Source organism: Malaya genurostris, chromosome 1 (assembly GCF_030247185.1).
Source record: "Malaya genurostris strain Urasoe2022 chromosome 1, Malgen_1.1, whole genome shotgun sequence".
Lineage (NCBI taxonomy): Eukaryota > Metazoa > Arthropoda > Insecta > Diptera > Culicidae > Malaya > Malaya genurostris.
The window spans coordinates 65,332,577-65,348,457 of record NC_080570.1 but is presented as its reverse complement, the minus strand read 5'-3'; the positions used below and the strand labels follow the sequence as shown (position 1 = coordinate 65,348,457).

Sequence of the window (15,881 nt, the reverse complement as noted above, 5' to 3'; positions counted from 1 at the left end):
CCTATCGCGTGTTAAATTTAATTTTGCGGGATTACTAATGGAAGCTACGTAAACCTTTATTTCGCAATAATTTCTGCAAGAGAAAATCCATATAGGAATGTGTTCGTTGCTAATCAAATGTGTTAGTGGAAGTAAGCTGAAACTGACATAATTTTCCTCGAGCATTCAGTGCATTGCCTATTCTGACGTGCCGAAAATAACGAAACCAATTGATGGCAATGCTGACCGCCAACAGATAGTAGTCATTTAGGAGTTTGAACCCTTTTGAGGTCCAGTTTGTTCTTCCAAATGATTTTCGCGTGCAGTTTTCAGACAAAACGTAAAAGTTTTAAAATAAGATTTTCGCTTTTCTTGAATTGCAATTCTAAGCAGAATGAATTTGTTTATTTTTCAACCATATGGAAGATTTATTGATTTAAATCAGGAAAAACCTATTTTAATCCACCTAGTGGTGTAATGATGCCTTTCTCATATTACTCATTATATCATAAATATAATCGTGAAATTCGCAAAAACAACTGTTTATTGAATAGAAATAGGATAATTTGTTCGGATCTAATCTCACAAACTCTATAAAACCTATTTACCCTGTAGTTCCGGAACCGGAAGTAGTATCCACAACAAATTAAGAAATTCCGTATGAAACTGTAAGACTTTTCTTTTGAACCTATAAGTTTGTGAAAATCGATTTGGTCATCTCCAAGAAAAGTGAGTGAGATCCTTTTTGCAGTTTTTGATCACTATTTCCAATTCTTCTGAAACAGGATTCAGATAAACGGAATAGCCGAAGTTGGTTCGTTTACTACCAACAAACATGACCTACAAATTGGAACAGTTTTGAACGTAGTTAAACCTATTCTTACTATCTCATGCTCTATTTCGATTAAACCAATTAAACGAAATCTAACAAACGAAACGAACCTGCGTTTCTGTTACTTCTGCATATGTAAGTCAAGCTAAACAGCATAAAACATGTAATTAATAATAATAATAATAATAATAATAACAATAATAATAATAATTATTATTATTATTATTATTATTATTATTATTATTATTATTATTATTATTATTATTATTATTATTATTATTATTATTATTATTATTATTATTATTATTATTATTATTATTATTATTATTATAATTATTGACATCACTACACAACGTGTACGAAATAGAACAAAGCACGCCTTGTTCGTTTTGTGTTTTCTTCTTCTTTCGGTGTTGTACATATTGTCACTCTATATGGCGATTTGAAAACTTTGGGTCTCGTCGCCCTGCAACTGCGGAACCGGAAGTCGGATTCGGATGAAATTTCACAGTAGGTTTAAAGACAGTGTGAACTTTAATTCAAATCAAGATTTGTGAAAATCGGTTCAAGCATCGCAGAGAAATCGAAGTGAATTTAGTTTTAGGAATTTTTCTTCTCCACTTTCGGTGCTCTTGGAACAGGAAAAGAGGGGACCAGTAGTGGCGAATTAAGTTTTCATGCCCACAAACTAACAAGCTCTGAAAACTAGAAGAATTTATCGGACAGTTTTATGGGATTTGTACCTGTTTTTAACCATCGTTCGTGGAAAAATACTAATAAAATTGATAAATTTCCACTTATCACGCTTTAGTTCCGAAACCGGAAGTCGGATCCTGATAAAATATTCCACAAATTTTTAGGATATTATAAGACCTTTCATTTGAATCTTAGTTTGCAAAAATCGGTTGAGTTGTTCCAGAGATAATTGAATGTAAACTTTTTCTAAAATTTTCACATATTACCATATAACTCCGGAACCGGAAGTCACATTCAAATGAAATTCAATAGCAAGCTATGGGACCATAATACCTTTTATTTGAATCTTAGTTTGTGAAAATCGGTTAAGTCATCTCTGAAAAAAGTGAGTGCATATTTTTTTCACTTTTTTGGTGTATATCATCCTATATCTCCGGAACCGGAAGTCGGATCGGAATGAAATTCAATATCAGGCTATGGGACTATGAGACCTTTCATTTGCATCTTTGTTTGTGAAAATCGGTTCATCCATCTCTGAGAAAAGTGAGTGCATATTTTTGTTACATACACACACACACACACACACACACACACACACACACACACACACACACACACACACACACACACACACACACACACACACACACACACACACACACACAGACATTTGCTCAGTTCGTCGAGCTGAGTCGAATGGTATATGACATTCGGCCCTCCGGGCCTCGGTTAAAAAGTCGATTTTCACAGTGATTGCATAGCCTTTCTATATGAGAAAGGCAAAAAGGCACATAAATTTGTTTTTACGCACATATTCTTGACATTACTCATACGCTTGCAAAGTATTTTGCTTCTCAAGGTTGTTATATACTTTTTAACTTCCCTAAAAGGTAAGAAATCTATTTAGTGCGACATTTCCAAAAAATGCTTACATTAAATTGATAAATATAATAAATTTTTAGTTGAATGTGAATAACATAGTTTGTTTAACACTTTAGGTTTTCCGATTGCTCCAAATCACTTTAGTCCAAAGATAACTTTTGAGCGGGACAGCTAGTCAACTAGTAGCAAAATCATTGTAAACATCATATGGCATATAGCCAATGAATTTTGATACCGAAAATAATGCTACCATTTGAAATCGAGTGCAACGGATATGATAAAAGTGTTCAAAACAAGTTGCTTCGGATTGGAAGCTAAAATAAATCAATAGAAATGTAGCTGATCGAGGTAGAAAATTGAGAGTGGACTCTTAGCTTCATATAGCAACACTTTACATTTTATTGTTAATCTTTGTTGCATTTTTGTTAAATTTCTCATTCTTAAATTATTAGATAAAAACCAATAGTTCAATTTATAAAAGCAAAAAAAAGTTTAGTCCGAAGTTCTGTCTGATCATACGTAGCATTTCGCGAGAGTAACATCCCACTGTCCACAATCGGCAACACTCGTGTGGTTCGTTGAGGCTGACGCATTTCCGAACTTGTGCGCCGTCACACAGCCATATCGCCGTAGTCAGTCGCACCCCAGGCACTCACCGGTGGTAGTGGAAACGGTCGGGTGGAGTTGGAGATGAGCCAACGCGCGAGTTGGCCGACTTAGCTTGCGGTACCTGGCGACGGCCCTCCCCGTTCAAATTGGTGCTAAAGCACGGCCACCACGGCGGCATCGAAAACAACAACGCGAAACTTTATAAATACAATGCGCCACACGATCAGGTCCGTCAGTCTCCCTTGTGCTTTCACAGTCGCCAACGCCTTGAGTTCAGCTCAGAGTTGAAAAAAGAACTCTGCGACTGGCTAAGTGAAACAACAACAAAATAAATGGTGAACTTTCACTCGTCGTCGTTGGCGAGACAGATCAGAGAGAACAGAAAGTAAAATTAGTTCCGTTTGAACTTTGCCAACCAAACCAACAAAAAAAAAAATGAAAGTGAATAAAAGTTATCGAATCGTGTGGTTCGAAAGTGTTTTTTTGACGCTGGACATTACCTAATAGTTTTCGTGGCACGTGCGTAAGCCACAAACCTATAACGAGTGGTGTTTTGTTTTTACTTATGCTCATGCAGTACCAACGTCGAGTATGTGGCCCTTGGGCGGCAGGCTCCGTCGAAGATTTCGCTCAAACGGACACCGCTCGAAGGGATGTGTCCTTCGCGGGAACCGCCACCTTGTGTTCCGGCAAGCAGACGCTACCGGACCCACGACGGAACGTGCAACAATCGGAAGAAGCCCCGCTGGGGTGCAGCCCAGATGCCATTCCATCGATTTCTGGCCCCCGACTACACGGACGGTGTTGAAGGGATAAGGTGAGTTTGTTTTCCTTTTTTTATGCATACAACTTTCGGACGTTTGCGAAAATGAACTCGGTTGAAAACGAAATATTCAAATAAAAATTTATGAAATTGAACTTAGAATTATGGAATTTTAAAGATTAAATTATTGTTTCACCGTTTACCTACGTCTCCATTTTTTTATACTCTAATTGTTTTTACGGTTTTATGGAATAATTTTAACGCAATTTCTGCTTCAATTACTGGAAACGAAAATAACCATTCGATTTTGTTTGCATTAAAAGATGACTTTTTTGGACGCTCTTTGCTTTAAAAGCTACACACCTAGAAAAAAAAACGTGTAAATTTAAGTCTTTTGAGACCGATATATTCAAGCGTCAAAAATGATTCATTTTTACAGTTAATCTAACACATGTTCAATGAGTTCTGACATATTTTTCAGAGCTAAAACATATAAAATTACACGCCTGCTTGGAAAGTGTTGTTTGACACATATTTCAATCGTTCTTGTAAAATTCAGTTATTTTGCGAATTACGTTCTTATAAATTGCGTCACATGTAGATTTGCGTCACCTGTAAATTTCATTATTTTTTGCTGTGTATTTATTTTACATCACAGATCAGAAACCGAACACCAAATTTCGGAAATTTTTTCGTAGTTTCACAGTTGTATTCGACAATCATTTCATATATCTGTTCTCGTTAGATACGGAAAAAACTGAAAAATAAGTATGTTTAAAGGAATCTTATCTAGAAAAACGTGCACAGAAATTATACAATTTTGATGAACGGGTAGTCAAATATAAAAATTATTCAAAGGTTCCCGCACGTTCAAAGTCAAAGGTTGTAAAACATTTGCAAGATAATGTACCATTAACAGACAACGTGCCGAATTTGAAATTGATTTGGTAATGGGAAAAAAAGTATTCATACGTGTCATATCAAATATGTATACTTCCTAGGCCATGGAACTGGAGTATAATAGTTTCCTATTTACGCTTCAGACATTATCTGGATGGTACAAAATTCCGAAAACAGAATAATGCATAACCATAGCACTATTTTCAAAAGGTAGGTCTTTTTCATCAATGGACAATTTTATTGTTAATTAATTCTGGCGCAACCCAAGATTGCAGTAAAAACGCAGTATTATGTGACAGAAATTTATCAATAATTTACCATACAGATTATTTTTATGTCACATTATGAAAACAATGAACTTTAGCTTTTATGTGAATTAATTTGTAAATTGAAACATAGAACTCTTTTGAAGGTAACCCTAGTGTGTAGTGTGTTGGTTATGCATATCAATAATAAAAATTATAAAATTATTCCATAAACTTTTTGATCAAAGCGAATGAATGAAGTATATTGCTTTAAAATATAGGTTCATGTTTAAAGCATATAGAAACAATCAGAGCCATGAAGTTTATTGTTTCTTTTTTTTTTTTGATAAAATGGCTTACCGAGATTCCTGTGTACAGAAAATATTGGCAAAATATAAAAAGTATTTGTGATTTTATAATGTTTTGAATTTACATTACTCGAATTGCTACCTAAATTGAATATTTTCGTAGAAATAATGGCAATGTTAAACAACACTTGTAGAGAACAGGCATATAATGATGAGTTAGACAATCGCTTTTCATGCACCGGAGAATTAAAGTCACTTAAAAAAAAAACAACAATTAAAGTCACTTTAAAAAAACAACAGTGTGATATTCTAAGCTCTATTCGATTTTAGGACAATTTTTCAATTCCTCACACACTTAGATAAAATAGTATAAATTTACGTCTTTATAGATGCACATAAAAGGAGCATCGTAATTCACTTAAATTTACGTAAATTTACGTCTTTATAGTCATATATTTAACTTCACAGTTAATTTAGCTGAAGTTTACATCGATACAGACACAAACATTATGTTTACATGTTAATAGATGTAATATTGTGTCATCACCGAATAAATAACGCCATGCTTCAATTAACTGACTTTCATGACAGTCAAGTGTAAATTTCATCTTTTCCAAGAGTGCAAGTTATCTCATATTTCTTAAATTTAGTGGGTTTTCGCATAACGGTAAATGAAATACGGTAGCGAGGATAAAATAAGTCACATTCAATTTCATGCACTAAATATGTGCGTTATTTTCATTCACGTAGAATTACAAAATAATTTTTACAGTGAAGATTCCAAGTTGGAGTCGAACATACAGCAACTGACTTGCAATAAAGACTGTCCCAGAAAGTATGGACGCACTTTGATATCGCTGTAAATAATTCACAAGTTTTAGATATTCAAATTTTATTCAATATACTGATAATATTAGACTACAATAACAGAATATTATTCTCAACATTTGCTATTTAACCATTGTAGACTAACTGGCGCACATCTTTTTCAAACTGTTGAATGGTTTCGGCTGCCGAGACATGTTTCCTAAGATGTGCCTTCGTTAGTGCCCAAAATTCCTCAATTGGTCGAAGTTGTGGACAATTTGTTGAATTCTTGTCTTTTGGGACGAACGTGACATTTTTGGTAGTATACCATTCTACCGTTGATTTCGAGTAGTGGCAAGAAGCAAGATCCTGCCAGAATACAACAGGATCCTTGTGGCTTCGAATCATGGGTAGAAGTCGTTATTGTAAACATTCATTGATGTATATTTCGTTGTTCATTGAAACAGTGGTGATGAAGGGTTTCGAAATCTTGCCGCAGCCACAAATTGCTTGCCAGACCATAGCTTTCTTACCAAATTTTTCGACTTCAATCGATGTCTCGGACTGATTAAACACTTGCCCTTCTCGTACCGTATAATATTGTAGTCCCGGCAAGGATTTGTAATCGAGTTTCACGTAGGTTTCGGCGTCCATGATTATACAGTTCAAATTTCCAGCAATAATCGTATTGTACAGCTTTCGAACCCTCGGCCTGATCGATGCTTCTTGTTTCGGACTACGTTTTGGTTGTTTCTGCTTCTTATAGGTTCGAAAATTCAAACGTTCTTTAGCACGAAGAACATTTGACTTCGAAGTGCCCACTTTTTTGGCCACATCCCGAACTAAAACCTCCTTCTATTGCTCGAACGCCTTCAGTATACATTTATCCAACTGAGGGTTAGCAGTTATCCTCAAAGGTGTTAGCCTCACCGAACTTCCTAATTGCATTTCTTTATTTATTTATTTTCGCACGGCTTTTTCACTTACTCCTTCCATTTTGCTATCTTTCTCAGTGACAGTCTGCGTTCTGTACACCATTTGTACACAATTTTTCGACGTTGTTCCGCTGAAAGTCCACGGATTTCGAAACAAACTAATGAAAACGAATAAACAACTGCACAAGTGGTTAGAGAAGAGTGTAAACAACAGGACGCAGCTATAAAAATTGACAGATTCGGAACCATTGCGAAATGGCAGCGGTTTTCTGGGACAGTCTTTAAGACCTCAGCACCTTGGGCTCTGAAACACCGATCCGAGCAAAATAAGTGATAACAAACGCATGACGTGAGTCGTTTGTCTTTGCGCAAAAATCATGCCTTCAGCGAAGAATATTATTTTGTCAAGTTATTTCAGTAATAAGATTTCGATAATTTCATTTATTGTTAAATTCAATCTTCAATGATTTGTTGATAATTGATAATTTAAAAATAACATCTATTACAAAATTTTGAGGTTTTCCAAAGACATCGATATTGAAAGCATTTTGATGAACTTGCTTCATGAAGACATACTTTGATCATTGTAAAATCATTGATTGATCATTGATCATTGTTAGTGATGCCAAACTACCCAACCCAAGACAACGGATGAGCAAATTCAGAAATTAACAGCAACTGGTAGCTAAATCAGATCAGAATGGCACACCTTTTTTACGAATAATAAGGGTAAATGCATCTTCGCATGTCCTCTCTTCCAATCGTTATTGTAATTAAATCGGATGCTAAATGCGATGCGACAAATCGACAAATCGGCCCCGGGCGCCAAATTACCTCGATACGCCACTGGGTTCTACAGATCAAAAGCAATAAATTTGCTCATCGTAATATCTTTCTACTAGAAGGTAACCGCTCTTGAGATATGTAGACATGAATTCAAAGAACTAAGGTTTAAAACCGTTTCTCTTTGAATTGTTGTAATTCGAAAACTATGAATTGTTCAAAAAGAGTGCCTAAGGAGAAATTGTAAGAACTCAAACTGGCACTGTAAAAAAAATACACTGAAAAACAAAAGTTCTACACATTTTCAAACATTAGAAAACTAACCGAAAAGTCAAAATTTAAAAACAATAACCTAATACAATTTTTTTTTTAATTTTGTCACTATGAATTTGTAATTAAAACAATCATTTGTCATTTATCTGAGCAAATTCTTTTCAAGAATAAAGTATTTACAGTATGAAGATATTTGCAAAACTGTGGTTTTTTAAGTCATTTAAACACTAGAATGTGATTTTACACAACAAACCAATAAATTTAGAGATATTTAGACACGAAGCTCTAAGAAATCTGTTTTTTTTGTTGATTTGCGTCGTTTCAACCAATCTACATATACGAGAACAGTTATTCTAAATTAAATATACAATTACCTACAACAGGTTAAAACTGTAAAAAGGTAAAAAGTTCTTTGAATTGCATGTCTAAATATATCGAAACAGCTAGAAGGAAGATCACTAAGAGAAAAATTATTGATATGTAAAATCATATTCTTGTGTGAATGATTATTTTTCATCAAAAACTTAAAGTTTTACAATTCTCTTCGAGTATTTGTATCTGTAACATCTTGTTTTATAACAGCACAAATTAAATGATTGTTTCACGTTTCGCCATCGGCTAATCAGCGCATTAGCAGATTGTGTTGGGCTACTAATGCCACCTCGCGGATCAATATAATCCGCTAAAGTACATGCTATTTGCCACTCACTTAGTTGGACCGAGGTGCAATGTCTATCTTGACTAATGATGGACAAAACAGGTCATTTCAAAGAACCGTTCAGAACTTGATAGTGCTACCGAAGAACTAGTTCTTTCGACTCGTTTCTTCGATCTTCACACATTTTGTATGATTCTGCGGAAATCAATCGAAAGCAGATAATTATATTTCTTCAATGGAGAATGCATTGGCTTTTTTACATGTATTCAAGATAGCAATGGTTGGCTTTTGTGCACTTTTTCAAAGTTCGCCAATATATACAATTTCTACTGCGTTCTTAAAACCTACAACCGTTTCGAAATATACGGTTATTTATACACTTTCTTCTAGAATTCAATCACTTTTATTTCTTTTGAAGAGATTAGAGAACTATCGTTCTTTAACAATGAACTTTTGTTCACTCATTTTTCCAGAAGAACAAGTTCTTTTGAACCGTTCACGAACAAATTTATTTTTATGCTTGAAAAAACATTCAACTTTTTCTCAGTGTAAATTTTATTGGAGTACCCGATCGATTTTCTGCAACCTCTTCATAACCATTTTAATACACATACAATTTCCGAGTTACAATGATTCGAAGAAAAAGCAAAAAAAATATTCGTCCGTTTTAAAAAAATAAAGTTTTTAAATCGAAAGGAACTTCCAACAGCGCAAAATAAATGATTTACCACACAGGATACGTGTGCAAAGTATCATCCAAAATCGGATCAATTCGATTTTTATTTTACCACCTTTTCCACTGTTAATTTTTTAAAATTGCCATTCTGTTACAAAGTTTGGGATTCTTCCATTGACATCACTTTGCATGGATAATCTGAGTTGACAAAAAATATATCATGAAGGGGTTTTCGGTACCATGTGGGAAACTAATTTGTGTTTAGTGCACAGACGAAAAGTGAATGCTATTGTTTTTCACCGAAAATATTACTAAGAAGAATTGATTATTGTCTAAAGCCTTAAGTCTATCTCACATTGGATCTCTGATTGAAACAAAAAAAAACTACTTTAAAACTCAAAGGAAAGAAATCAAGTTGAATGTTGACAACCAGTATGATAAAGTGAAATCTAATTCTGAAAATAAGAAACATTCCGGAATTCAAACGCAAATCTAATCAATCACATCCTAGAACTGACCCATTTCTTCCATCTTTCAGACGTTCCATCAACGGATCACCGCTACCTTCCGCACGGTTCGTCAGTCTGGTTGTCCATGGTACCCGCCAAGAGGAAGCCCCGGTCACTATGATGCTGGCATTGTGGGGCCAACTGTTGGATCATGATCTAACGGCCACAGCGCAACCACGCAGTCTTAACGGTTCCACCCCACGCTGCTGTGGTGGTCAAACGATCGAGGATTCCCATCCCTCCTGTCTGCCCATTAAAGTACCGCTGGATGACCCATGGCTATCGCCACTCGGTGTGCGTTGTTTAGAATTTCTACGATCAGCCCCCGCACAACGGAGGGATTGTTTACTTTCCTGGCGCGAACAAACCAACCAGGTGACATCCTATATCGACGCTTCACCGATCTACTCCAGCAATCCTAGAACATCCGACAACGCCCGGATTTTTCGGTCTGGGTTGCTTCTCTTTGGACGAGGGCCTCCTAGCGAAGACGTGTGCTTCCGAGCTGCACTGGCGAACCAATGTATCCGACCTGGAGATGCCCGTAGTGGTGAACAGCCTGGATTGTTGATGCTTCACATGATTTGGGTTAACGAACATAATCAAATCGCTACACAGCTGTCGGATATCAATCCGCACTGGAGTGACGAAAAATTATACCAAGAAACTCGGCGAATTGTCGGAGCATTGTTCCAACATATCACCTATCGCGAATTTCTACCTATCGTTCTGGGCAAACAAGTGTGTAATTTGTTTAATTTGGAGCTGGAATCCAACGGGTACTACAAGGGCTATGATCCCGGTGCAAATCCTACTGTGACCAATGAATTTTCTGCAGCAGCGTTCCGTTTTGGACATTCATTGATTCAAGGATCCTATATGAGAGCGGACAGATTTCATCGCTTCATTCCGAACAATGTCACACTGCACGATGAATCTGCTGATGGTGATCTTGGAGGGCCAGGGTCACTTCATCGACTTGTGCGTGGAATGGTTAACCAACGGGCCTTGAAGCGGGATGAGTTCATTACAGCTGAGTTAACAAATCATCTTTTTCAAACTAGTCGTAAGTCGATGACACGAACAGTAAGTGATTCAGTTTCACAGGATACCATTTTGTGTTTTAGGTTTTCCTTTCGGATTGGATCTGGCAGCGATCAACATACAACGTGGTAGGGATCACGGAATCCAACCGTACATCAATTGGAGAATACCTTGCGGACTAACACCTATCAGGGAATGGGAAGATCTGGATCGAGTTATGGGTCCAGCATCAGCTCATCGATTGCGCAAGGCATACCGCTTCATAGACGATATTGATCTTTTCGTCGGAGGTTTAGCCGAACGACCGGTCGTGGGAGGAATAGTAGGGCCAACATTTTCTTGTATTATCGCACAGCAGTTTAGCAATTTGCGCAGAGGAGATCGATTTTGGTACGAAAACCCCGGGTTCGAGTCGTCATTCACTCCGGCGCAGCTTGACGCCATACGACAGGTAGCATTTTCGCAGATTCTTTGCCGAGCACTTGGAGGGGGAACTTTGCAACCGCACGCTTTCCTACCGGCTGATATTGTACAGAACGAACGACTGTCATGTGACTCCAAACTAATGGCACCCATTGATCTAGAACCTTGGACTGAACGTGACCCGTTCACAAGACCTAATGACGTATCATCCGCTGGACAAAGCGAAAATTTGATCGACCTTGAAACAGTACAAGCCCTTCTAACAACCACCTCCACGACGACTAGACAGCCTACGCAAGAAACTAACGTGATTAACAACGTGGACTTCATACCGAACGGAAATGTTGGACTTCACATTCCTTCAAACGGACAGATTGTTCTCGACTCACTGGCTACGTCTATTCACAATAAGCTGGATCTAAGTACAACCAGACCTTCTACCAGACCTACTACACCCAGTAAGGAACCTATGTTGACTGCAGTAACTGTTATAAACAACAAAATTGACCTTACTGGTACGACTACGCCACCATCAAGAAAACCAACCAGGAGAACGACGCCTAAAAAACGACCTACATTATCTACGCACTTGATAACTAACAACGTTGACTTGAATTTTAAACGGGACACTACAGTTGACGAGACAAATCTGACTACTACGAACAACAACCACACTATGAAGAAACGGGATGTTTCGCACGTTAATCTATCCAAGTTATTCACTAAAGAAGACAATGCCAATTTATTTTCGCAAAAGAATAGCGCTCTTCGACGTGGCTACTATCCGAATCCAGCACCAACGCCACCATCGGACTATGACGATATTAACAACTACGACTATAACTCTGACGCTGACCCACCAGTATTCGTAAAACCAGGATATGGCTACGAAGAACCTGTTACAGATCATCCACCAAACACGTACTACGAAGACCCGCCGACACCTCCACCACAACCTCCTTACTGTGGCTATAGCTGCTACAATCCACCAACTATGACGACCTATAATCCGTACGGCCTAGACACACGAAGACCTACCAGAACGACAACCCGAAAACGTGGACTTTCGAACAAAATCGTTAACAACAACTTCGATTATGAACCGAACGATAATAGACAACAGACACAACGACCAAAACTACAACGAACAACTACGTCTAGAACTGTATTCCAAAGACCTGGACTCTTAGTAATAAACGATAATAGACCAAATGATCAATCTATGTTTCTGTCATTGTCTTCGCCATCTTCTTCTTCTTCTTCGTCTACATCTGTTCTAAATTCTAATGCCTTTCTTCAACATTCTAAAAATCCTGCCTCTTTCGCTGCCTCACAATCTGTCTTCTCCGTAGATCCTAGACCACAGTACATTTCGCGACCTAGCACTCATCAATCTGTACATTCGCCTAACTTTTTTCAAAAGCAGACCAACCATAGAAACCCACTTAAAGAACTTCGAATTGACCAAGACCGACTACCTTCGAAACTGATTTCCACATTGAAACAAGACTACGACTATGACAGTTTAGTGCCCGACGCGGAACGAGTCGAGACCTTGAACGTCCACGAACACGACGGCTACCTTAGACCTGAACAAAACAAGTACGAACCGTTGAAGAAAACTAGTGACCTTGAGACATACCGAAACTACAGTCTCTACAACGTACGCAACCACATATCCGCGCAGACTTACGATATCCCACAGAGCAACAGACTTTGGACACAAACTGATTCACTTAGATACGCTGCCCGATATCCACAAACGCTACTCGAGTTAGATGACGGTTTGGACCAATTTGTGAGACCATACATTTATCAGGATAAGATAACTCACGTTAATGAACATACAGAAGACATAAATTCGACTTTAAGTCACTTTCTTCAACTGACTGACTCGCCGCGAATAGACGAACTCTCGAACGTTACCGTGACGGACAAGATTGACCGAAATGACTTGAATCAAGACAAATTACAAGAAAATGCGACTGACGTTGACCAGTTTCAAGAGACAAACTCCGACCAAGTAGCTAATGTTAGTCTCCACCAAACCGATGAAGACAAAAACGATCAAACAACGAAAAAAAATCGTAACGAAATACTACTAACTACTGTCAGTAACGCAGACACAAGACCTAACGACGACAAACCTACTCTGACAAAAAATGGCGACATGACAACAACAGACAATTACAAACACTACGACAAATCCCGCGAACAAACAGCTCAAGACATAGACATTACTGGGGACATAACATCGACAACTGAACCAGACCACTCGAAGATGATGTTGGCAAAATATCAAAACAGTACAAACACAAATCTGCAAGACTCGGTAACCGATGAAATGAAACAACGACATCCTAACAGAACTGACCACACAAACTATGACTTACCAATTGATGGTACATCATTTGTTCATACGAATAACGACTCTTTGACTTATCAAAGCACTTTAGAAAATTCCACTAAGCCGAAAACGACAGACAATTACTTGACGGACGTTTCAACAGAAGTGAATAAACGACAGAAAGTGAATGACGAAGTATATGCAAATATTACGAGACATGAAATACCGACGACAAATCTACAGACACTTCAGCAAATTTACGATAAATCAATTACTGAAAATAACAATAACTTATCACCGGACTGTAATGACCGACAGCGAACTGAATCAGTCTTACCAGATACTAACACTAGCGATATTAAACAACTTACGAAACAAGACAAACTTTCGTACCATTCAATCCACGAACGAACTTATGAAGAGACGAATCATTCCGATCCAGACAAACTGCCAAACGACTTCATTGACCTACCAAACTCAATGGAACTAATAACGTACGCAGACACTTTGGCACGGACACCACTTAGGGACACCATACAATCAGTTCTGTCGTTAGACGACCCTTCGGCCGACGCAATTCCAAACACAGACGAACTATCGAAACTTCCAAGACTTGATAAAGACGAAAATCAACCAATCATACCGACCAGTACCGAAAGACCAAAATCGGAACGAAGGACTACGAACTCGTCACGTAAACGCCTCCGACCGACACACTCGAAACGACCCGCACATCACCAGACTACCAATCACGGTTCCAACAATGACCGAAAGCCGCCAGGAATCGCGCTGGTTCCCTTCGTGCTACTAACTAGTATCGAAAGGTGAGTTATGCTCGCAGAAGCAAAATGTAAATCCTCCAATGTAATACTAATACTTTATTTTTACAGACCGGACAACTGGGTGATGTTCAATGTAGCCAAGTCGAAGAAGAGAAAACCACTACCGGAAGTTCCGCTGCTAAAAAGTGAGCTGTTCTCGCTTAGTGAGCTACCGAAACCAATTAGTGCTGACGATTAACGTTGACCCTTGCCAACTAACCGACCAATGACTAGATGAGCCGATAAGTGAACAGACTGACAGACTGAGAGACTGACCAATGACAATTTACAAATTATAAATAAATTACACTGACTCATACAAGTATGTGACCGAGGAAACTTTAATACTGAATCGACATTATTCCGTACAGCATTTTTTCAACGACATGTTGCATTACTTTAACAACTATTCACTTGTTATGGTTTATTTATTTATTTATTGATATTTATTAAAAGATTTTTTTATATTTGAAGCTTGCTTTTGTATCAAAATTTATCACAAGGTTGAACAGTGTTCATGATCAGTGATTCTCATTTTTTTATTGGTCGACTATCCATAGTTAATATATTATCATGAATATAGTATCACAGAATAGGAGATGTATTAGTAGGGATGGGGAAAGAGTTGAAATATGTCTTGGAAAACAATACGATCTTAGCGTTACCCTTCAGAGATCGATCGTGTATTGCTCCTCCGTTATTGATCGATCAGTTCAGTGTTCCGGGTTACACTGTTACTTTTTGTTTGTCCCATTCCAGGCACACGGGTAGAGTTGCAATTTACGCCAGAGAATCAATTAAATTCAGCATTCAATCAAACGAAGTATTTGGAAATAATTGGTTCTTGGGTATATCAGTTGAAAGAGGCATGCAGATGGGAAATTATGGAGTTGTTTACCACTCTTCAAGTTCAAGCGACCGCCAGTTTCTGGAAATTCTAGAAAACTGGTGGGAGAATTTCGTCGATTTTGGTAAACTATATATTATTACTGGAGATTTTAATATTGATTGGCTCAGTGATTAAGGTTAGAATCAATTGAAACAGTTAGCAGAATTCTTCAATTTGAGGCAAACTGTGAATGGATTTACAAGAATTTCGAGATACAGTAAAACATTGATAGATCACGTGTATTCCAATTTCGACGGTGTTTATTCAAATGTGGAATCCGATTGCAAGATTTCAGATCATGAGACAATTGCAATTTCCGTAACGAGTAGCCCCAGAAATGAGGAAAATAAGGTGAAAATCAAGTGTTGGAAAAACTATTCAAAGCAAACCCTATCTCGACTTGTATCAAGAAGCTTGGGTTGTACACAGTTGACTGGAAATTTGGATCACAGGGCATCTATTCTTACTGACATACTGAAAAAGTGTACTAATGAATTAGTAA

General features: G+C 37.6%; 1 protein-coding gene across 3 annotated transcripts in view; it reads left to right on the top strand.

Annotated features, from left to right (window-relative positions):
- The window catches only part of LOC131440325 (uncharacterized), a 233,637-nt gene extending 218,674 nt beyond the window's left edge, over positions 1-14,963 (top strand). For all 3 annotated transcript variants that reach the window (XM_058611496.1, XM_058611498.1, XM_058611497.1), the window contains exons 4-7: positions 3,576-3,815; positions 9,885-10,921; positions 10,983-14,493; positions 14,560-14,963. In XM_058611496.1, coding sequence (XP_058467479.1) covers positions 3,576-3,815; positions 9,885-10,921; positions 10,983-14,493; positions 14,560-14,689 — 4,918 coding nt within the window. In that variant the 3' untranslated portion in view covers positions 14,690-14,963. The remainder of the gene's footprint in view (positions 1-3,575; positions 3,816-9,884; positions 10,922-10,982; positions 14,494-14,559) is intronic.
- The last annotated feature ends 918 nt before the right edge of the window (positions 14,964-15,881 follow it).